Source organism: Cibotium barometz, chromosome 50, assembly GCF_041138505.1.
Source record: "Cibotium barometz isolate CiBa-2024 chromosome 50, ASM4113850v1, whole genome shotgun sequence".
NCBI lineage: Eukaryota > Viridiplantae > Streptophyta > Polypodiopsida > Cyatheales > Cibotiaceae > Cibotium > Cibotium barometz.
Window position 1 is genome coordinate 44,606,970 of NC_141095.1, and position 26,201 is coordinate 44,633,170.

Genomic DNA, 26,201 nt, shown 5'->3' on the forward strand with positions numbered 1-26,201 from the left:
TCAAAATATTTTATTTAATGAATGATTCTACAATAAAGTCTATAAAATGCATACAATTCAATAAAAAGTTTGAACAAATGGAATAGTGGGGCTTTCCCTAGATGTATTCTTACATGTAAGTCTTTTGAACCACCTGGAGTACATGGATTGATATTGTAAATGCTTCAAAAGTATAATTATAATTGTTCATGGGGCGATTGTAGATATACACAATTAACACAATACTTTGGAAACAACTACACGAATTTGAGATTTCTTTATTTTCTTGCACATAATACACATTACAAAGAGGCATTAACTTGATTTGATCAGGTAAATGTACAATAAAAAATATAGTTTAATATCAAAGAAAATGTTACATCAACCTCTTACTTGAATCAATCTCATTTTGTGGCCCTTGGTGACAATAAGAGTAAGATTATGAGTTTGATATTTTCATTAATACCACCATATGTTACGTGTCAAAAAAATAACACATATATATAATTGAAATTTATATTGATAATAGATTAGCCCATGCTTCCACACTTCAAGATTTTATTTTAGTTATCCTTAGCAAATGGGTATGACCGAATTGTATGAGACAGAGTGATCTTAGGTGTGCTTATCCGTATAGGGGGGTTTGATACTTGAATAGATTGTTAGGTCATCCAGAGCAAATGTTATTCTTAGGTCCTTGTTGATGATGGGGAAAGGCCTCTGAAAGAGTATTGGGAAAAGCCACAGTTGCATTAGGGGGCATTTTGTCTAACAATATCATCATAAACTATTTCTCCTTGTCAAAAAAGGATAATGTGTGTGTGTGTGAGAGAGTGAGAGAGAGTGAGAGAGAGAGTGTGTGAGTGTGAGAGGGTGAGAGAGAGAGTGTGTGAGTGAGAGGGAGAGTGTGTGAGTGAGAGAGAGAGAAAACACATAATGCCTGCACAAGTATTACCTAACATTGACAAGGAGTTTGGGTTGTGTTTGCTTTCATTAACCATTGGCAAGAGAGAGTTAAGTACACGGTATGTGCACTACATGGTAAGGGCACATCATCCTCCTCCCCTACACGTAAAGCGCACTTGCGTACAAAGGGCCGAAGTGGGACAGCATTCACCATTGGCGAGAGAGTTAGGGTACACACAGTGGGTGCGAGAGAGAGACACGGTAAGGGCACATCATCCTCCTCCCCTACACGTAAAGCGCACTTGCGTACAAAGGCCCGAAGTCAGACAGCATTCACCATTGGCGAGAGAGTTAAGGTACACACAGGTGGGTGCGTGTGTGTGAGAGTGTGAGTGTGAGTGTGAGAGAGAGAGGTGTGTGTGTGAGAGAGTGAGAGAGAGAGAGAGAGAGAGAGAGAGAGAGAAACATGTGTCTGTGTCTGTAAGTGAGTATTTGTGTGTGTGTGTGTGTGTGTGTGTACTGAGTGAGAGAGAGAGAGAGAGAAGCCTATGTCAACTGATGGGTCTGCTTGTGGGATGCAGGGAGAATTGAGCGCAGACGAACGATGGAGACGATTCTGCAGACAGCGACGGAGTCGGCAGCGATAAGCAGCAGCAGCACTTATAACAGTGGAGAGAAGGATCATGTGTGGGGGACGGCGTTCGAGTGGGAGATCAAGGGTGCAGGGGAGGCGGAGGTGTGGGGGGTAACGAGAGACTTTGTGGGAGTGGACAAGTGGATGAGAACGCTGGTGCAGAGCTGTGAGCTCATAGAAGGAAAGCCCCAGAAGCCAGGCTGCGTGAGAAGGCCCGTTCTTTACCCAGTGGCACCGGGGAAGCCCTCCACCTTTGCCTTTGAAAAGCTCTTAGAAATGGACGAGCGTCACCACCATTTCTCTTACACTATCCTTTGCGGCACCTTGCCCGGCTTTTCTCTCATGCAAGACTATGTCAGCAACTTCAAGCTCTCTCCTCTCGACAAAGAAGAAGAAGGTGAAGAAAAGGGTACCGTCCTGCAGTGGAGCTTTGAATGTCGCCCTGTCTCTACCTTGTCTGAAGCAGAAGCCCATAACATTGTCTTCTCTCTCTACCAAGCTGCAATTAACGATCTCAAAGCGCGCCTCTCCTTGTCTGACGACTGCATTACTCTCATCTCCAAAACGTCTTGATCATGTATATTCCTACCCTAAGGAACTTAAATTCTAAAAAACTCCACTTTCTAGTCCACTTCAAAGAAAAAAAAGAGAGTAATATATATATATATATATATTGGTTTCTCGTTTATGAATAATATGATGTCTAATGCAATATAACCATCCATATTCATCAACTTATACCAAAAAATCTTTTATTGAATTTAAGCGGGGTTTTAAGAGCTATTTTTCAGTGCAACGTAACCGCCGAGATCTCTAAATTATTGAAAGTTTTACTTCCAAATGTTCATGCAAGACGATCATTCATGATCATAAGACGTTGTTATGTTCTAGATTTAGCAAGAACTTAGAGAATTAAAACAAGTATGCTTTATTGACACTTTACACCTTTGATTTTAAAACCAAAATTAACCCCTACTATAAACCCCACTAATGCTGCCCAAAACATAAACCATTATCAAACCAAACAATAATGACTATCAATACTCAGGTGACTTGGTCATGTGTTCAAAAGTAGCTTTGCTTTGAGTAAACAATCCGGTAATTAACTAGTGGGAAACACCATCGTTGGATTTTCTTTGCTAGGTCTTCGAAAAAATGTGAATCCAATCATTTATACAAATCTTGTGGGGATCTAAGATACTTAATGTAGTCAAAAATGATCCAGCCTAATATACTACCATAGGGTCACTTTGCAGGGGAGTATTAACCCCATACCTAAATACATAAAACCCTAAACTAAATTCACTTTGCATACGAGTATTAACCCCATACCTAAATACATAAAAACCTAAGTTCATTAGGGTGTGTAGAAGCACAAAAAATGCAAGATTGGGGTAGTAAGTGCCAGCACAACAGAGAACAAAAGGGGTTGATGCAAACAAAATTACAGAGTGGGTATACGGCACATACGAGCTAGAGTGGGTATACAGAGTGGGTATACGGCACATACGAGCTAGAGTTAAGACATGTTCAAAACATCATGGCCAGCTGGCCTCCAAAGCATAACCAATTAGGTGTAAGGTCTCTGTAAGGTTAGGTAACCTTGAATTAAGTAATTTTACATTCATCTAAGATAACAAAAATCTTATGTTAAAGGTATTGAAGGTGACCTTTAAACCATAAAAACCTTAATGAGAATGTGTGTGTGCGCATGCAAGTGACCCTTTCTTGACCGAAGCACAGGTATCCACACAAGTGGCTCCATAGGCTATCACTTGCATGGATAGCCTACTACCCACCAAAAATAAAAAGGTATTAATAAATGGCTAAATGTTAATAGTTTAGGTCTATCTCTAACAAAGTAATGACCATTAGGCCAAACAAAGTAAGATCATCATTACCTGAATGTGAGGTGAGGACGGAAGAGTAAAGAATGCTGACCAGTAGGTCATAAGAAATAAACACATATAGGTCCTATTTTTTAATGACTAGTAGGTTAAGGGAAATTTTTTATTTTTGTCCTTGTAATTAAAATACCCAAACTCGTGGAATACAGGTATCCATTGACCTTTTTTAATAAAACACAAGTGACTAGGGTGGTAAGGAAGGCTAAAAATAATTTGAGGGTTTGAACAACGGATGTGCCACCATCATCTAGTGATGGTTGTATGTGTAAGTACTATTAGGCATGTTAAAACCCAAAGCCCTCAGAAAATAAAATAGAAAGAAAATTAATATTCAATTCATTTATAATTAGAACAATATTGAAAATTCCATTATTACTGATACAATCCAGAACAAAGAGATAACTTGATCAATTAAATAAATTATCAAGGAAAATATTTCTTTAAAAGTTAACAAAAAACAAGATAGGTCCTGGAGAACTGGCTATCAAACCAAAACCACAAATGGGAAAACGACTTACTTGCCACCAACATATCAACCATAACAACTATGTTAGAACATGATTATCATAGAGTGTCAATGCCTTGCCACACTTGTTATCAATGTCCATGATGATAGCTAGCCATTGATAACTAGTGTACCCTATGCCAAGTGGAGAGGGAAACTTAATGGCTTAAAGCCCACGAAACTAAACTGATGATGAATAAACTAAGTTACAAGAAAAGATACCTATTGTACATTAAAGTGGGCTACTAGTCATCACATCCAATAGAAACGTCAATTTTGAGGTAATAGTTGTAAAACATCATAAACCTACAGTGCTAGTCACCACATCCAGCAACCTACGAAATAATTTCTAGCATTCAAACTAGCTAAGTCAATAAACTATAATGACTTGATGCTCTCTAGTCCAATTCAAAAAAGTAGTAGTTTCTTGTTTACGAATATCATTTTTATTGCAGCTTAACCATTCTAAAACCTTATTCAACAACTTGTACCAAAAAATATTTTATTGACTTTAATTTAGGTTTTAAAGCCATTTTTTAATGCACCATAATGATAGAAGTCTAAAGTAAAAACTTTACTTCTAAATGTTTAAGCAAGACAATAATCATGATCATAAGTTGTTATGTTCTAGATTCAACAAAACAATTTAAACAAGCCCATTACCGAACACTTCTATGTATGGTTACAATAAAGGCACTTTACAAATTAATATTAAAGCCTAAATTAATATAAAGGCGTCGCATAATAGGCTACCAGGTTATTTGGAGATTCTTTGAGACAAGGCATGGAAAGGGGGAGCACGATGGTGCAGGGGAGTGTGTGCCAAACGTGCCCTCAGACATCACCAGCTCCATTGTGATAGTGAGTGCTTTCAAGATGCACACAACATGTAGTGAATTGGTGCAATGCACATTTGACCACTAGTGTTGCCTCTTCCTTCCCGTGTATTGTTAGGAAGTTCTTTTGGTGTGTTGACATTAGTGTCCTTGATGGTGGTTCTTCTCCAAATTGTGCGACAATGGATGGAAAACTTACGCTACACTCCATTAGGAGAAAATCCTATGATGACCCCACCATCTTCACACGACACCGTTCATGATTTTGTGGGCCATGCATCCATGGTGACTATTCATTGTATGATATGGGAGAGTGGGTTGATCCTTGGTTGAAGAAGGTGTTGAGGCCAGAGCGAGGAGCATTACCTCCCACCCCTTTGACCCTCTCACACCACCTGAGGGAAAAGATCATGATTCTTTGATAGATATTTTGACAGTGGGTGATGTTTTTGTAGTCATTGCTTAGAAGAGAATGGAGGAGGAGGTTTACTACTACATTATGAGGTGCCTTGAGTCTTATGTGACTGATGATTGCATATTCTTATTTGATGCCCACAACATGATAGTTGTAGGTCACTACTATGCGTAGGGTCAGATGCGTAAAGGCAGCATTGAGTTTGTGCAGTATGAAAGGAACAAGGAGGCGATTATATACGAGTTCTCATCTAGTTCTTGCTGTGAAACTCACACTTTTTCAAGTTAACAGCAAGAAGGGAGGCCCCCCGTGGTGGACCTTAGCCCACCAGCACTAGCATGTGAGAATCTTGGAGACCCTCAGAGCTAGAGGGTATGCGAATTGATATCATAGCCTCCACCCTCTTATTGGTTGTATCTATTGTCCTGAATTTTTTATCTTTCTCTCATTTTGTATCTTTGACCCATATATATTATGATTTGGCTTTTCAATTGTGACCATATATTTTGTATCTTTATGTTAATGGTTTAGGGGTGAAACTTTGCAAGTGAGTGGGACATCACGCTTGTACGGCCTCCGATGTGGATGAAACTTTGCGAGTGGGTCCATGGGGTTGCTACCCCTCCACTTGTAAATTTTTGCCACCATTGGAAGCCATATGGGTGGGACAGTGTGTTGCCACTCGCCGCTATTTTTGCATAGTGCCCAAGGGGTCCCGTATGCAAACAATAGCAGGTTTGGGTGGGACATCATTATCATACGACGTCCGATATGGGTGAGACTTTGCCAGCGGGTCCATGGGACTGCTACCCATCCACTCACAAAGTTTCGCCACCATCGAACGTCGGATAGGTGGGACGGTGTGTTGCCACATGCTATTTTTTGCATAGCACCCAAGGGGTCCCCTATTCAAAAATAGCGGGTTTGGGTGGGGTATCATTATCATATGGCATCTGATGCGGGTGAAACTTTGTGAGCAGGTCCATGGGGCTCTGCTACCCCTCTACTTAAAAAGTTTCACCACATTGGACGCTAAATGGGCTACAGGGTGTGTTGTCACCTCCTACAATTTTTCGCATAGTGCCCAAGGGGTCCTGTATGCAAAAAATAGCGGGTTTAGGTGGGGCATAATTATCATACGATGTCCGATATAGGTGAAACTTTGTGATCATGTCCATAGGGCTGCTACCCCTCCATTCGTAACGTTTCATAGCCATGGGATACCGGATGGGCGGGATGGTGCATTGCCACCCCTTATTTTTCGCATAGTGCCCAAGGGGTTCCTTATGCAAAAAATAGCGGGTTTGGGTGGAGCATCAATATTATACGGCCTCTGATGTGGGCGAAACTTTGGGAGCAAGCCCATGGGTCTCCTAACTATCCACTCACAAAGTTTCATCACCATCGAACTCCGGATGGGAGGGATGATGTGCTGCCACCCGCTATTTTTTGCATAGTGCCCAAGGGGTAGCCCCCTATGTAAAAAATAGTGGGTTTGGGTGGGGCATCATTGTCATATGGAGTTCAATGTGCAAGAAAAAATTTAGGAGAAGGTCCATGGGGGGCTACCCCTCCACTCACTCACAAAGTTTCATTACCATCGGACGTCGGATGGGAGGGACAGTGTGTTGCCACCTACTATTTTTTGCGTAGTGCCCAAGGGGTCCCCTATGCAAAAAATAGCGGGTTTGGGTGGGGCATCATTATCATACGGCATCCGATCTAGGTTTTACTTTCTGAGCGGTTCCATGGGCCTGCTACCCCTCTCATGTCAAGGTTTTACCAGCATCAGACGCTATCACCCGCCCTTTTTTCGCATAGTAACCAAGGGCTCCCCTATGCAAAAAATAGTGGGTTTGGGTGGGGCATCATTATCACATGGTGACTGATGTAGGTGATACCTTATGAGCAGGTCCATGGGGCTACTACCCCTCCACTCTCAAAGTTTCACCATCATCGGACACTGGATGGAGGGGAGGGTGTCCTGCCACCCATTATTTTTTCGCATAGTGCCCAAGGGGTCCCCTATACAAAAAGTCACAGGTTTAGGTGGGACGCCAATGTCATTTGGTGTCCATGGGACTGCTACCTCTCCACTCACAAAGTTTCACCACCATCGGATGCTGTATGTGCAGACGGTGTGTTGCCATCCCTTATTTTTCGCATAGTGCTAAAGGGGTCCCCTATGCAAAAAAAAAAATAGGCTTGGGTGGGGCGTCATTATCATACAACGCATGTAGATATACATAATTAACACAACACTTTGGAAAAATGACACGAATTAGAGATTTCTTTTTTTTTTTTGCACAAAATACACATTATAAAGAGGCATTACTTTGATTTGATCACATAAATGTACAAGATTCAGAAGTATAGTTTAATATCAAAGAAAAGGGTACATCAACCACTTACTTAAATCAATCTAATTTTTGTGGACCATGGTGACAATAAGATTAAGATTATGAGTTTGATATTTTCATTAATACCACCATATGCATGTGTGCAGGGTATATCAAAGGTTGTATACTAAGCTTTTGTATAAGTTATGAACTAACAACCTTATGATGCACAAGACTTATTTTAAATCAATATTAATTCCTTACAAGTTACGTGTCAAAAAAATAACACATATAATTGTAATTTATATTGATAATAGATTAGCCCATGCTTCCACACTTCAAGATTTTAAACAATGAATGATTCTAAAATAAAGTCTATAAAATGTATACAAGTTTAAGAAAAAGTTTGCCCAAACTTATACACTTACATAATTGAAAAGGGTTTTTAATTGTTACCATAAGTGCCCAAATGGATCGTGCTTTGCACCTAAAGTCAACCTTGAAGAATGGATGTCACATGGAGAAACCAAATCTATGAGTGAGGGTGATGAAAAGCCTACATTTTCTACAGGTAGAAAGATACCTAGCCTTGAGAGGGCATTTGGCTCTATGTCAACTTTTGGAATGTCTACATCCTGCACAACGGTACCTGCCTCAAGTGCAGACCTATCAGTTGTGAATAATATGATGAATATTGCGGTTGCAAAGTTGAAAGGGAAGCGCCAATGTCATGATGAGGTAAAATTTACATTAGAACAGTAAAAAACAAGGAGAGATGAGCAGGCTGGGGTGGTGCGGGGGGCCAACAAGATACTGGAAAGGTTGAAGAAGAATATAGAGGAGTAGCATCTACATAAGGCTGGGCTGGTTCCACAAGATTATTAAGCTTGAGGCCATCATATCAGTTAGAAAGGAGGCATTGAGAGACATGGAATTCAATGATGAATTTATAAATCATGAAGTACTAGAAAACAAGGTAGCCGAATTATAGGTATGTAGTTTTTTATACTAGCTTAGTAGCACTTAAAAGTGGTTCCCAACAACTAAAAAGTAGTGCACAATTGTGCACTTAAAAGTAGTGCACAACCACTAACAACAACCACTAACAAGTAGTTCCCAACCATTGAAAAAGTAGTGCACAATTGTGCACTAAAACGTAGTGCACAACAACTGACAAGTGGTGCCTAACCATTGAAAAGTGGTATCCAACCACTCTATTGGAAAATACTAACAAATGTTTATATTGACAAGTTGAGTATGACACCCTATCAAGGGATGTAGAAGTGGCAACAACTCAAGTTGGGTTTGTGGAGACCACCATTCATCTGCTGATGAAGGATACGAGGATCCCAATCCTTCCTATCAAACTTGTTGTGCATTCGGGTTCTGTTGGTAGCACTATTAACCTGGATGAATGCGTTGCGTGTGACATTTCTATCACTACAAGGGATCGGGCTCATACCCGCGCTCCTAGCCATGGAAAATGACTTGTGGAAAAAAAGTAGCGGGCCCGTGTATCAGCTCGTGTATCATCGCGGGCCAGAGACATACGTGTAAAAGCGCGTGTATAGACTCATCAGACGCGCTGATACGAGGGCTTATACACGCGTTTTGTCAGTTTAGCTGCACTTATACATCCGCATTTCACAAAGTATCCGCGTATATACACGCGACTTTTACAGAGTTGACGCGTCTATACACGCGAACAGAGAGCAAAAAAAAAATCGAGAGAGTGCTATTTGGTACCTGAATGCTGTTCCAGCATTCCAGCACCCAATAGCACTCTCTGGATTTTTCTTTGGGTGCATTGCACCATCCACGAGGAAGATTTAGTGCGTTGTCATTACACGATTCAAGAACGACATGAATGCATACATTGTCAATACATGATTCAAGACAAACATGAATGCAATACTATCAATTCACGATTCAATATTACTATCAAAAATTTATGTGTACACATATATACAAGAGAGTCCATATGTCGAAGTAGCCCATGGCTTCAATTATAAACAAATATATACAAAATCAAATTGGTTTGTCTAAAAAAGCCCATGGCTTCAGTTACAAAAATATATATACAACCACATCCTCAATATGGAATATGATACTATAAGTCTGAGTACTACTCAGACCCAGATGATGACCCGCTGCTCCCTCCATGATCAGATCAGCTCACATCGATATACATGTCCCATGAGTAGTGCTCACGTCCACCAAGAGAAGTGGCAGCGGGTGGATCATCAGTGGTGGCAGGAGCATCAGCAGAGGCGCAGCAATAGCTTGTGCCTTTTCAAGTAATATATCGTATATAAGTATATATATATGTAATTCAATAAACCAAAATCATTCGTTTAGAGTTTTCAAGTACCTGTCGACCGTATGGTCTCATGGCCATCCCAAATTACGCGTCCGTAATACGTCCCTCGGTTTTGAAGAGGGACGTGTCACGTCTGCTATGTCGGCGAGCATACCCAGTATCATGGGCTGTGGGCTTCCTCCCCATAACCCGTCGCGCTGCTGTAACATAATCAACACAATTTGTAAGATTAAAACAATCATAGAATCAATGAATTAAGTAAACAATCAAATAAAGTGGCAAGATACTTTACGAACTCTGCCTCCCATGACTTGACGCCGCCAGATCCGAAATGCAAAGATCCAATGGTCTCCATCTGGATCCGTCGTGCCTCCACATGCTGCCTGCTCTTCACGCCACCCTCTTCTCGTTTCTTTGCCTCCTTCCACTCGCGTTTGTGCGCAGTGGTGGCAGGTTTCTCGGCAGGATAGCCACCCATAGAGCTACATTTAGCCCATCATCGTACGCGAGTTTCTTAAGGTGAGATCTTTTATTACTTAAGATTTTCCTTATTCGCGCCCTTTCCCATACATCCGAGAATGTCGCATGTGGGGGATTGGGGTACCGATTATGTACAACATCTATCACCTCCCCAAGTAATCGGCTATTTTGATCTTAAAATTTAATAAAACAATTTCTGTACAAGTTTGAAACTACCCCACGCATGTACTCCATTACCGACTATGTACAACATCTATCACCTCCCCAACTAATCGGCTATTTTGATCTTAAAATTTAATAAAACAATTTCTGTACAAGTTTGAAACTACCCCACGCATGTACTCCATTACCTCTTCCCCCCTCGCATCCATCACTACCCCGCCCCTATCCGTCACATCATAGTAAATCACTCCCTCCACCTCTCTCACCTCCTCCTCATCCTCACTGTCTCCTCTAACTCTTCTCCCTCTATCTCCTCTCTCACCGCGTGCGCTACTACCTCCCCCACCAAAGCACTCGTCGCATCCTCCACTCCCACTCTTCCTACTGCGGCGTTTACTCTCGTCTGCGGTGGTGGGCATCACGACTGGGGGATTGTGTACGTGACTGTGGCTGTGAGAGGGAGTACGTGATGGTGGCTGTGAGCCCTGACATGACGGTGCCTGGGAGGGTGTGCATGAGTGTTTCTGGGACGGGGTAGGTGGGCGTGGAAGAGGAGAAGCTGCATGCCATCTCACGGGACTCGCAGGCATAGACGGTAGTGGAGTGACATGGATACTCGGGGGCGGGGTGACCATACCAGGGAATCCAGGAGGGGGATGGGCATACATGTACTCTGTAAGCTCAACTGGACCAGGATGGCGCCCAAAATGATTTAGCATCTCCATCATCCAAGTGCCGTACGCAAATGGATCAAATGAAGAACCTGGATCCATGAAGAATTTGCAAAAATAAAAGTATATACATGAAGGATCCATGAAGGGGATGGCAATAAGAGCTACTATGAGAGGCGATAAAGGGGATGGAGATGCCGAGAAACACTCTATGTATCAAAGCACAGCTGCCATGAAGGAAATCACTCTATGTATCAAAGCACAACACTCTTGAGCTAGATCGACAATCTGTATGCTTTGGATGACCAAAGCATACATACCTTGAATCACATCTCCATGTATGGAGAATGGAATCAAACAGGTTTAGAGGTGAGTAGATGTAAGTTGATAGTATTCAAATGACTCATGGTGTCCAAATTAATGGAGTTGTAATATATATACTCTAATTGAAGCAAGATGCAATACCACACTCTAACATGGTGCTCTACGCGTGGCGAGAGCACGTAAAGCATCGACGAGATGATGCTGGAGCTTCAGGATCTATTGTTAGAGATGAGTGGGAAAGGGATGACAGTAGCCCTGCACCCCACGAAGTTGTGGAAGAGGAAGTGTTTGATGGTATGGTGCAGTATCTTTTTAGGGATGATCCCAAAGGTATGGACGATGATGATATGGAACAAGAGCATCTTTACAAGGCTTCATCGACACCAGTTTTTGAAGGGTGCACATTCTCTATTTTACGTGCTTCACTTGAACTACTCAATATACAAACAGTTTATGGATGGAGCAATGCAAGTCTTGACGCATTATTGAAGTAAGCATTCTAACTTGCAAAATTGAATTAGTGGTTAAGGGTTTAGGGTTTAGGGTTTAGGACTAATTGATGATATTGGATGCAAGCTATTATCAAACATGCTTCCATAGGGGAATAGACTACCCACCTCAAGAGACATAGCGAGGCGCTATGTGACCTCTTGGAGGATTGGATTATGATCGCATACATGTATGCATCAATGATTTCATTCTCTTTCGTAGGACACATAAGGAGGCTCGACATTGTCCCACTTGTGGGGTGAAGCAAGGTATAGAACAGATGTGAAGAGTTTTGATGTACCTCGTAAAGTCTTGCGACTCTTTCCTATAATTCCTCGCATCAAACACATTTTCAAGTGTAAATCCATAGGAGAGCTCATGTCATGGCATTCCTCACACATCGATCGGATGATGGCACGTGGAGAATTCCCGCAGACACTCCTGCTTGGAAGCATATTGAAGATGAGTGGCCTAGCTTTAAAATAGAGCCCAGAAACTTGAGACTTGGCCTAGGTATGGATGGAGTGAATCCATTTGGTTTCAAAAGCACCGCATACAGCGTGTGGCCAGTTGTGTTGGTGAATTACAACCTTCCACCATCAATGGTGATCAAGAAGGGACATCTTATGTTATCCCTTCTAATTCCAGGGAAACATAAAGTCAAGCATATGGATGCTTATCTCAAACCGTTGATTGATGAGTTGGAGGAACTATGGAGAGGTGTTGTGGTGGTGGACATTAGTAGGCCTCCCTTCTCTCGACACTTCAACTTGACACTTCAACTTAAAAGCAGTGTTGATGTGGACAATGTATGACTTTCCAGGATACAGCGATTGTTCTGGTAAGAATTCTAATTACCTCCCTACTCTAATACTATTGGCTATATTAATTATAACTATTAACTTTATTATTCTAACTTTTATTTATATTTTAACAGGTTTGAAAACATCGGGTAAACATGCATGTCCTGTTTGTGGCCCTTCGGTAGTACATGAGTATGCTGACGGTTTGTGTAAGACCATATTTGATAATCATCATCGATTTCTCCCGTCAGATCATCCTAAATATGTTGCTAATAAGAGTAACATTCCTCCACAAACACTTCGTGCAAAAGATTGGAAGCGTATTTGGGAGTCTACAAATGTTCTACCTCCAGATGGCATGAACAAGTACAGTAATGTTTTTCAATCTTGTTTTGTGTAGTCTCTAATTGGATTAAAGATCACATAGAGCAATCCCTTGTGTAGGTATATTTTTTTCCGGCTACCATATTGGACCCATCTTAAGATCAACCATCTTCTTGTCCCATGCACATCTTCAAGAATGTGGGATTTGGTATTTGGAAACATGTTATTAGTAAACGAGACAATGTTAGCGTATGGGAGGACTTGCGGGTCGTAAGACGTATGCGTCACGCTTGGCCACAAGAGGAGGGCGGGCACGTTCGTCTTCCACCTGCACCATGGATTATATCAAAGAAAGAGGAGAAGCAAGTAAAGCAGGCCATCACCACTTTGCGTACACCCACTGGATGCATGAGATCATTTTTGCAGGGAGCCTTTGCAACCACTAAGAAAAGAGGCGTTGAGCAACTATATGGGTTGAAGTCCCACGATTGGCACAAGATGCTCCAAGTAAGTGTTTTTCAAGTCTTGTACGTTGAAATTAAATTTTGTAATGCCCTAAACCATATATACATGTGCTCTTATGTGCGCAGTTCATACTACTTACTACTAGCATCGACCATTGTGCAAACAAGAGTTTGAAAAAATGTATTTATAAGATGGACGAGCTTGTTAGGTATCCATGTCAGATCACCCTTCATTATACCTTGCAAAATGAACGTGCATGAGGTATAACATACTATTCATTTATTTTTCAGATATGTTAGTTCCAAAGCAATTGATCCAGCCACGTTGGATGATGCGCGTGTTATGGCAGTGGAGGTGGTTTGTTTGGTAGAGGAAACTTTTCCGCGAACCATTCTCACAAGTCAACTACATCTCATTGTGCATTTAGTGGATGAAATTGCTTTATGTGGCACTGTGCATGCACGTTGGATGTTTTTCCTAGAGCGCTTCATGAAGACCTTAAAAGACTTTGTGAGGCAAAGTGCAAGGCCCGAAGGAAGCATGGCCGAGGGTTGGTTGATACAAGAGTCTCTTGTATATATTTCAAAATTTATTGGTCAGGTGGACAACTCTTTGCCGCGACTATGGAGCAATGAAGAGGACTTGAGGATGACCTCTATTGTGCCTTAAGGAAAAGGATAGAGTAAAGTAATTGATAGAACATTGATTGATGATCTCAATTTTACTTTCATCCTTAATAGTGATGTGATGAGCAGATGGGTTACAAGATATGAGGATGCAAAGACAAAAAGGCAAGCAGAAAGAGCTCTCTTTCGGAGGCAACATGGCTCTCATAAGGTAAACCCTAAGCATCTAGCAACACTTCCGAATGATATCCATGTTGATTGGTTGCATGAGGAAATGGAGAGAGCAGAGAGCGGCGAGGGGCTGCATATCACGGCGGAAGAATGGGAGTATGCAGGAGGATGCATGTTAAAGGTACATAGAACTAATGTTTTGAATTAGTTGTTGTAAGTGATTTGCTTTTAATATTTATTCACATTGCTTATACAAATATTGCTTCTATTTTGGTCCAGTGCACTATGTTCAATGCTATATGGTGTGAAGGCAAGCATTTTCGAACACAAAGAATTGATGAAAAGAGGAATACACAAGATTGCGGTGTCATTAGTAGCTTTGAGGGAGCCAATGGAAAAATGGATGATTATTGTGGCACAATCCAAGACATATTTAGGCTTGACTTTCGTTGCTTCTTTGTGTATGTTTTGGATTTCAAATGGCAAATGAACGTGGTGGAAAAAGGGTCTAATGCAACGATAAAACGCCATGCAAGTGGCTATGTAACTATTGACTCTACAAAGTTTTGGCAACAAAGAAAGATAGGCTCGTATTGCCACAACAATGTGAGCAGGTATGCATTTTTTTACTAATGTGTTTCATGTACATATGTATCTAAGCTCGCATACCCCTTGACTTTTGATATGCTAATTAATTACTGCAGTATGTGTATGTGAGTAGGTTATCTATCTGCCAATGGTGCATGACATTAAATGGTTGTACGTCATCCCTATTGCACCACGTTCCAAAGTAATATATAATACATTCACTGATATGGAGTATATGGAGGATGTAGCAAGCCACAATGAAGATGATGTCGAACATGCCAATGAAGATGTTGTGATCGATGATCAAGAAATAAGAGATGATCATGATAATGAGGATGAGCGTGCCATTTCTCATGATCATGAGGATGACCCTACCATTGAAGATGATGGTGATGTTGATGAGGATGATCAGGGCATCGGTACCATTATCAATGGACAGAATATCAATAGTGGAATAAATTTAATCGTAGCCTTACAAATTGATCAAATGGATATTGATGTTGATTGTTTGGCAAGGATGGATCTTATTGAAGATGAGATCGAACCCTAGCCAATCCATCACTGTATCGTTCTAAATTGATGACATTTCTATTGTATATGTTGTCTTTTAATTATCATCTCATGATTTATTTTTGAATATATTACATTGTTGTAAATGCATGTAGTGGGATTGTGTAATGATATATACTGTAATGTACTATGAGATGGTTTAAAGGAAATGGTTTTTAATTTTGTAAAGGAATGGAGTTTTTCTTAATAAAGTTCTCTATTATCGCGTGTATAATTGCGCGTATATACACGTGTTGGTACACACGTTTCTGAAATCAGTATACACGCGAATGTAGATGCCAATATACACGCGCCCGATACTACTCATATACATGCACGACCATACACGCACCCGTAACTTATCGCATGTATCGAACGCGTGTATGGCAGCAGTGTCTTGTAGTGTATCGTACATGATATTGTACTGGTGTCTACATACTACCATTCATGTCAACATCCATACCTTCCACTTTTCTTTTCAACGGCTTGTAAATCTTCCAGCAAGTGTTTGTCACTTGAATGTGAGTAAACATTCAATGATGCTATGAAGTTAGTAACACCTGGAGCTACACAAGTAGATGAGTTAACTGGCACACGTCCTAGATGTTGGCATCCATCATCATATCAAGTTTTTTTAATGCTCATTTTTTGACAACTTTTAAATTTTCCATGTAGAAGAAGAGAAAATTCCCATGGAAGCATCTCCTTATGATGGTACATGTAAATATTCTATGTGAAATTTCCTTCTGATTACTTCTCTTTGAATCGTCATTTAACTTATTTTGACATTTATTACATTGCCTCTTTTTGGAGCACACTCCCAAGCTGGGTCATCTCGCAAGCTTGATAATGATAGCATGTGTCATGGTGGCTTGGAGAAGGATGGTTTGTAAAAACAACTATATAATACAACAGAGCATGAAGAGAACCGGTAGAAGGATAAAAATTCACAATTTCTAGTTCATTCAATTAGAGAGCAGAAAAAATTCAGTGATGCTATGGAAGTGCCAATTGATTCTGCCACCACAGAAAAGAAGAAAGAATCGTCAGCTATGGAAGTGCCAGTTGATTTGGCCACAGAAAAGAGCAAAGATTTGTTAGATAGCCTAGACCTAGATGCTGTTGTAGAAGGGGTAATAGATTCAGTCTTGGCCGGAGTTGCCACTAGGAAGATGAAAAGAAAAGATGTGAGCCTCAAGGAGTGTGACACCCACAAGAAGAAAATGAAGGTTGCCAACGATCAAGAGCCTGTATCTGCATGTAAAAAGAGAAAAGAGTCCACATCTCATGGAAGAAAAACTCAAAAGCAACCACTCGACTGCTATAAACTCCCCAATGCGACACCCACAAAAAGAAAATGAAGGTTGCCAGTGATCAAGAGCCTATATCTGCATGTAAAAAGAGAAAAGAGCCCACATCTCATCGGAAGAAAACTCAAAATCAACCACCCAACTGTAAACTCTCCAAACTAAAGTGCTACAAGAAACTTGTTTAGCCTTCTTGTAAGTCTTACTTGTAGTCCAGGCTAAAAAGCTATATAATGTGTTGTAATTTTTCAATGATAATGAAACATCATTTTTCTTGTTGATGTAATGTGCTATAAGATTTTTTTAAAAGTTATTACTGATATATTATAAGAGAGTGTTTTTCTTCTCTCTAGCCACCCATTGAAGAGATTATAGTATCTAAAAGTGCTAGCGAGATGAGAGAGATAATGAGAACATACTGGTACCCAAGTGGGATGAAGAAAAGATACAAGTTGAAGAGATTACAAAATTGGAAATTGGTAGCCTTGAAGGTAGCAATGTTTTAATATGTTTGTTTAATTTAAACACTATGTTTTAATATGTTTGTTTAATTCCAGCAATATCTTTGGATATCTTTGTTGGTGTTAGATCTGATATACAATGCCATAGTAGTTGAAGAGCCACCTAAGGAGCATCATCATACACTATGGTTTTTGACATAGAAGCATCTTCTTACTAGCACTTGGTTTAGAGGTAGTATACCACTTTTCTACCACTGAAAAGTGGTATACTTAAGAAGAGTCATCATTCATTGCATGGTTTTTACTTGGAGGCATCTTCTTATTATAATTTTTTTTAATGGGTATCAACACTTGTCAGTGGTATTACGCCACTTTTTAGTGCCAGGTAGTATACCACTTTTCAACCACTAAAAAGTGGTGTACTACCACTGAAAAAGTGCTATTCTTAAGAAGCATAATCATAAACTACATGTTTTTAAACTTAGAAGCATGATCATGTAGGTATAGAAAATCGAAAAGTATATGACATATTTGAATTATAATTCAAAGGGCATGCTATTATATATTGCCTGATGGATTTCAGAGGAAAGTTGAAACACCTTTCCTGGACCATCTAAAAATAGGCTCCATTGGGAACTTTATAGCCCTAATCAAATGGGAATATATGAAAACTATTGGCAATATCGATGGTATCAAAAAATGGAGAGATTATCAGAAGAGAAAAGAATGAGTATGCATGAGGATCCATGAAGTAAGTATATTATTTATCTCCGTCCCATTCTTCGATTGTTATATACCTTGTTTAATGCACTATGCTAAATATAAAGCTTTCTTTAATGTTAGTACAAGCTATATAATGTAATATGGTAAGAGGGAAGGCACTTTCGCAAAGGAGTAGGTGGATTCTGAAAGAAACACATTTGATTGTGGTGTGATGGCAACTTTTGAGCAAGAAAGTCAAGCTAGTAGACGTGATACCAATGTCATAGAGGAAAATCTTGAGTATTGTGAAACTATTCAAGATATTCTTAAGTTTGAGTTTAGAGAATTTATTCTATTAATCTTTGATGTCAAATGGTTCAAGGTGATATATAGAGGTTCTCAATAAGAAACCGTGAAGAAACTTCAAAATGGGTTTTTTCAAATTGATTCCACCAAGTTTTGGAATGATGAGAAATATACTTTTGTACTACCTCAACATTGTCCGATAGGTTAGTAACCCAAACAATCTTACCAGTAAATCTTGATGTAGTAAAATGAAAGTGTAACACCTTTTCTTTGTGTTTTTAGATTGTGTTTAACACCAATCGAATTGATCCAAAGTGGTGGTATGTTATACAAGTTTCCCCTCGCTCAAAACATATATTTCAAGATCAAGATGTTGAGGCTGAATCTCTGATAAAGTTCAAGTACCACCTCAAATTGACTCATTGGAAGAAGACGATGATAAAAATAAAGAAAAGAATTTAGAGGAGGCCGATCAAGATCATTGAGGAACATCAATCCAAAGCAGATGATGAGTTAGCTATCGATCATGACAATTCTTTATTGGATAATGATATTGATATTGATATATGGAACCCCTTGAGCTTCCATTATATAGAGAGATTAATGAAGCACCATAAATGGATCTATTAAAAGATGGTGATACTTTCATGTTCTTGACATTGTTTTTGTAATTATTTCCCTTCATAAATGTTTAACTATCTTTTTTTTTCAAACATGGCTTTAAGGGATTCAATGGATGTTTTTTTAAAACTATCACCATTTTCTATATGTATGCCACATGTATAACCTAATTTCAATCTTCAACAACTCTCAAGAATTTTACATCATAGTATAGCAGCAAAATTTCACTGCAATGCTTGCTGCTCTTAGGAGCAAAATTACAATATAGTACCGAAATTATGTTGCTATAGTCGCTGCTTAGCTGAATTTCGCCTGCTGAGCAATGAAATAGCAGAACAATTTTACTACTGAGTAGCATCAAAGTGCCCCAGTAACCTGAAGGCCTAAACGCTGCTGGGACAGACTGCTAGAAGATATTCCCAATGAGGTTAGGTGAGTAAGGACTAAATCATTTCCAAAAGAATGTTGTCCAAGGGACTTTTTCTAAATGTAATAGCCTCTATTACATCTTGAAAGTGTGGAAATTTTGGATTCTTTGACAAACATTAAAAAAAAAATCATGGCGATATTGCCTAAATTGGGTTTTTGGTAATACATTATGCTTGACACTACTTTAGTGGATATTCATACCACATTTTTATTGCAACATCACACCAACTGCTTAAGAAGCTTTGTTTTTAGCAAGGTTGTCTCGGTGTGCACTAATAACAAAATATGCACAAGAGGGACAATGTAGAAGGCATTAAAATTTTAAAAATAGACTCTATCAAAAAGGCCTAGAATGAGTAGATGTTGTGGTCTCTTTTTGGATATTGAGCCTATGTCACCATAGGATCTAATGAAAATAATGACAGGATTTCAAATAAAGGGTCTCCAAATAATTATATTAGGCTCGAGATCATTGCCAATGCTCTTGTGGGGTAATCATCTAGGATGAGATTGAAAAACAATGGTATATACAAGATGTGATGCTCTTATGTAAGTTCTTGATGTGATTTTTGTTCAAAATGTTGTTGCCTTGTGGCATGCACTAATTGCAAATTATGAGCCACACAATTAGTTCAATTAGATGTTGCATTCAAAATATTGTATTATGTATTGCACTATTGTATGCTATGAATCACAAAACTATATTCAATTGATGTAGCATAAGGGATTTTCAGATGCTTTTAATTGTCAAACTAAATGCATTGCAAAGAGGGAAATTTATAAATTATGATAAGATTTCTTCGCAAGAGTTGTCAAAAATTGACATAGCCCTTGTAGGTGCATTTTATGGATATGTAGTTCAAGTGATTTTTAAAAGAAAAATTACAATGATTAAGGAATGCACCAAGTGCATGATATGCTCTACAAGGCTAAACTAAACAAAGCCATAAACTGTTTTAGACAAATGAAATTAGATGGCCTTTGTCTATTTGTAGCAACTTAGTCTTGGGCCCCTCTCTAGAAGAAATTTCCTTTGTGTGCACCTTGAAAGTCTATGGCAGCATAGAAGTAGCACACAAGGGAGAATGAATTCATGGTATAATTATTAGACAAAGTTGTAAGAAGATTATATAATTCTTTACAATGATCTACTGGATATGTATGTAAGTGTTGTGTTATTTTAAAAGAACCAAATTTAAGGAGTTCCCTGTGGCACCATAATAGCCATTGTCTCTAGATTCAATGAAATTTTCTTGTGTGGTTAATGCATGCTACTAGCTAGATTGAGCAGAGAATGATCATGGGTGAAAGCAAGGGATGGTGGTACAAAATTGGTTGTCCTTGACACCACCTAGGCTTGGTAGAACAAGAGTAAAGAAAAAGAGGGCAAAAAGAAAATAAAGGAGAAATATTAAGCTGTGAAAATTCCCTGAGGTGTTATACTTTAGTCTTTTTTTTGAAACGTCCCATAACAGATAGACGTGAGTGGAGACGTGGGTGCAGACGCGGGTGGAATGCAAGGAAGCAGATTTCTCTCTCTCCCTCTCTCTCTCTCAGACCTCCCCTCTATGTCTCTCTCTCTCTCTCTCTCTCTCTCTCTCTCTCTCAGACCTCTCTCCTGCACATCCTCTATCCCCTGCGGAACACGATAGCCCTCTCTCTCTCTGTATAAACATGGCAGCTCAGGCCGTCACCATATTTACAGAGACGATGCTGGAGGTTAAGTGTGATCCCTTCACTAACCTTGAGTCAGGGATACCTGCATTTATAGAGGATACTGTAAGATTCCTCCCCAGCCTCTCAAAATGTCCAGCATCTTCCCCTGTAATCAATCCCTCTTCAAAAATATAAAAGACTTGTTTCTAACTGTTTTAACCTAGAGAGAGAAAATTATCTAGAGAGAGAATATTCAAATTTTTAATATTTTTGGATAGAAAATTATCTCATCTTATTAAAATAAGTTCCCCTGAAACAGAAATTCAAAAAGAACTTTCCAATGTGCAATTGGAATTAATTGGAAATGGGTATAAAGGACCTTAGCCTAAGGGTCTAGATTTTCAGAAATTTTTGGATTATGGTCCAATTAAGGTTCCTATGGGCCAATAGCATCAATCCATGTGTAGGGAGGAGATAAATCCAATTTGTAAAAGAAGATACCCAAAAATGAGTAAATGCTCACATAAGATGAAGAGTTGAAAATGTACAAGGTTTATTAGTAAAAAACTATGAGCAATATTAAAATGATTCCATTATGACACATATGTAAGGAAGGGGAGTTCTTTAAAGGAGGTGCATATTTCACATAAGATGAAGAGTTGAAAATGTACAAGGTTTATTAGTAAAAAACTATGAGCAATATTAAAATGATTCCATTATGACACATATGTAAGGAAGGGAAGTTCTTTAAAGGAGGTGCATATTTCACATAAGATGAAGAGTTGAAAATGTACAAGCTTTATTAGTAAAAAACTATGAGCAATATTAAAAATATGAGATATTTTGGGTATAATGATTCCATTATGACACATATGTAAGGAAGGGGAGTTCTTTAAAGGAGGTGCATATTTCACATGCTTGAATGAGTTTTAAACTCATAAAAATTGAGATATTTCATCTCTCCTCTCTCCTCATTCAAGTCTAGTTCCAAAAAGTTAGCTTAACTGACCTAAAAATGGTCAAATATTGACCAAACTGATTTAGAAAATTCTAGAATCAGTTTGTTTGGTTAGGAGCTCAATTTTTCCTATAAATAGAAGCCTCTCCCTTGTTGAAAAATATATAGTGTTTATGCATCGTTACTCTACTCCACCTAAGCCAAGAACTATGAATTCATTAATAATTCACTAGTTTTTGGAGCTTCCCTCTTTCTTCAATCCCCATTGGTGGCTCCATCAACATACTTAACCAATTGATTGGTTGGGGGCCTCTACCGTGAACAAAGAATCAAGCAATTTGTAAGGTAATTAGTGAATATTGATCTTTTCTATAATTTCTCAATGTTTCTCTCTTCTCAACCCCTCTCAAGCTTGAGAAGCTTAATTGGTATGGTTTTTTTTAAATGCTATTGAAGTTAATTGGTGAATAGTAGTGAAGAGTTACATAATTTAATAAATGCTATTGAAGTTAATTTCCATTTATGTTTAAATTCTAATGGTTTTTATGTAATTTCTCTCTCTCACTCAAGAAATGGTCATACTCATAACCCATTCTCAATCCAAATCAAGCTTTTCATAAAGCTTTTCCTTAACCCAAGATTAAGCTATGCTTGAGGCCAAATTAATGGCTTTTTTCTATGCTTTTAGTTTATGTATATTGATGATTCAATCCATTATGGATTAATGATCCAATTAGAGATCATTTTAATTATTTTCTTAATGATAAGCTTTATCCCTTAGAAAAATTGAGATTTATCAGTCATAGCAGCGGAGCTATGGCAAAATTTTTATAAAAATTATGCATAAAATAATTTCATTCAAAGCATAAAAAGAGGACTTCCTACCATATTCTAGGAATTATCATCCTAGATTAATTGAAAGAATTTCATTATAATCATGGAGAAATTGAATTTTAATATCATGCATAAAGGATTAGTTTTTATATCAAAAGTGTTATTTTTACCATTTTTATTTCATGCATAGAAGTATGCATAATGGATAAATTTTTATATCAGAAGTGTTATTTTTACCATTTTTATTTTCATGCATAGAAGTATACATAATGGATAAATTTTTATATCAAAAGTGTTATTTTTATCAATTTTTATTTTCATGCATAGAAGTATGCATAAAGGAAAAGTTTTTATATCAAAAGTGTTACTTTTACCATTTTTATTTTCATGCATAGAAGTATGCATAATGGATAAATTTTTATATCAAAAGTGTTACTTTTATTATTTTTATTTTCATGCATAGAAGTATGCATAATGGATAAGTTTTTATATCAAAAGTGTTACTTTTACCATTTTTATTTTCATGCATAGAAGTATGCATAATGGATAAATTTTTATATCAAAAGTGTTATTTTTATCAATTTTTATTTTCATGCATAGAAGTATGCATAAAGGATAAATTTTTATATCAAAAGTGTTATTTTTATCATTTTTATTTTCATGCATAGAAGTATGCATAAAGGATAAATTTTTATATCAAAAGTATTACTTTTATCATTTTTATTTCATGCATAGAAGTATACATAATGGATAAATTTTTATATCAAAAGTGTTACTTTTATCATATTTGAATTTCATGCATAAAGGTATGCATAAAAGTTGATTATTTTATTATAAAAGTGTGTCTTTTATTATATTGAATTTCATGCATAGAGGTATACATAAAGGTTTATTATTTTATTATAAAAGTGTGACTTTTATCATAATTGAATTTCATGCATAGAGGTATGCATAAAAGTGATTATTTTATTGTAAGAGTGTTATTTTTATCATATTGGATTTCATGCATAGAGGTATGCATAAAAGATATTCTTTTTATACTAAAAGTGTGATTTTCCTCATAAATGGATTTTCTGCATAACTTAGATGCATAAGAGAAATTCTTTTATTCTAAAAGTGTAATTCCTACCAAATTGAATTTATGCATAAGAAGATGCATAAAAGATTGATTTTAATTTCGAAAGTGTTAGTCTCCTTAAATGGAATTTATGCATAAATAAATGTGTAGAGAAATCTTATATCAAATATAAGAATTCTCTTAAAAAAGATATGAAATGTGATAAGATGTGATAAGAGGTGTATGAGATGTGATAAGATTTGATAAGATGCGTATGGAAAGTGATAGGATGTGATAAGAGGTGTATGAGATGTAAAAAGATGTGATAAGATGTGTATGAGATGTGATAGAATGTGTTAAGATGAGTTAGGATGTATTAAGATGTATATGGGATGTGTTAGGACGAGAATGGATGTAATATGGTTGTATGAATGTGATGTGGATGTATACATGTAGATGTATATGTATGAATGTGAATGTTGATGTGGATGTGGATGTATGGATGTAGATACGGATGTGTATGTATGTATGTGGATGTGTATGTATGAATGAGGATGTGAAAATGGATGTATGTATGTAGATGTGGATGTATGGATGTATGTATGTAGATGTGGATGTATGGATGTGAATGTGAATGAAGAGGTGGATGTGGATGTATGGATGTAGATACGGATGTGGATGTATGTATGTGAATGTGGAGGTATGAATGAGGATGTGAAAATGGATGTATGCATGTGAATGTGGATGTATGAATATGAATGTGGATGTGTGGATGTGGAAATGGAGGTATGGATGTATGAATGTGGATGTGGATGTATGCATGTAGATGCGTATGTATGAATGTAAAATTGGATGTATGATGTGGACGTACGAACATGGATATGTATGTAGAATAATGAATATGAAGGTGTATGTGAGATAATGTGTAGTCTATATGAGTGAATGGATGAGAACGAGTACACATTGAATGGAATGTGGAATAAGTAATGTGGTCCGAGAGTGGATAATATGGAAAGACAAGAGTTCGTTATAGAAACTGTATTTAATGACTATTTGTAAATGACTGTTTTATGTCAAGAATGCTGGAGAAGCATTTTGACCGTCTTGAGGATTAAGGTCATGAAGACCGAACTGATAAAGTTGCAACTGTGCTGACGGAGAGTCAATGGAGGACGTCTCGCGTAGCAAGGTCGATCGAGGTCTTGACCAGCCTCGGTTCGATTTAAATGGTGAGCTTCCGGTACGGTGGATGAGGGACCAAGGAAGCGGCCTATGAGAGAAGCGCTAGGTCACCTGCGAAGGATCCTAGAGGGTGCTGACCATATGGTGCTCGGGCTCTGGGTCGCCGAAGATACCCACACGTGCGTCGTGGAAGATATTGGAACAAGGAGTAAGAGTTGTTTTCTGAAACCGGGCATGGATCTAGTTGATTGACCTTGCTGGTCCTCAACGGATGAGTCCATGGCTCTTTTATATGGATCTGTGGGTTGATCTAGCTGATCTTCCACGAAAATTCCATTCTATTATATGAATATATTGCCGATTACTATGAGCTAGGAACTATGGAAAAGGCCCCTAAGCGAACAGGTGGTGAGCGTTCTGGTTGCCAATGATGCCATAAGTATACCAATGAATGAATGACTGGAAATAAGGATTCAACCAGAGACTTTGAGGATTATCATCAGTGACATAATGGTTTTATTAAAGGATTGTTTTAAAGCTAGTTGATGCTAAGAAAAAGGCAATTTCATATTGGGTGTGTAAGTGGTGTGACTAGTTTTATGTTTGCATGAACTTCCGGCTAGGGGGCCTTGGAACTCTTTTCCTTGGTACCCGGGATAAAACCTAACCAAATTCTTAATTGGATCCCATCACTATAGTGGTTGGGCGGTTGGCTAACCCATGGGACTCGATGGGGTTAGGCTGGACTGATGGATCCGTAAATCGAGATTTAATTTCTATTATTACGATAGATGAAGTAAATCCCGGATAGAAATTGTTCTATGGATAGGAATCAACGGCTGTGCCTCTTGAAGGGGAAAAAAGCGTTGATCCCAATGATCCAAGTGCAAGTTTCTTCCTTGAATTGACCAAGTACCGTTAAAGGTGCAGTTAGATCAGTTGATCCGTAATGATCTTGACTACATTAGAGTAAAGAGTTATCCTGGTGGAATCGCCCATGCTTTCCGGGTAAAGGAAGTTTTTCCGGTTTTGGTTTTGGACAAACCGACGGATTAGTCTCTTGTTCGGATATCCGTGGGCGAGGCCCCGAGTGTGAGACCCCTACCCACGCATGATTGAAAGTACCTCACTCTGCAAGTGAGCTGTTTGTAAAGAGAGCCTCTTTGATGATGATACTGAACAATGGTGATCAGAG

General features: G+C 38.4%; 1 protein-coding gene across 1 annotated transcript in view; it reads left to right on the forward strand.

The window, feature by feature from the left end:
- Nucleotides 1-1,042: 1,042 nt before the first annotated feature.
- LOC147610153 (lachrymatory-factor synthase-like) overlaps nucleotides 1,043-26,201 on the forward strand; it is a 66,713-nt gene continuing 41,554 nt past the window's right edge. The window contains exons 1-2 of the mRNA XM_086787125.1: nucleotides 1,043-1,251; nucleotides 1,467-1,916. Of these exons, the coding sequence (XP_086643251.1) occupies nucleotides 1,490-1,916 (427 nt within the window). The 5' untranslated portion in view covers nucleotides 1,043-1,251; nucleotides 1,467-1,489. The remainder of the gene's footprint in view (nucleotides 1,252-1,466; nucleotides 1,917-26,201) is intronic.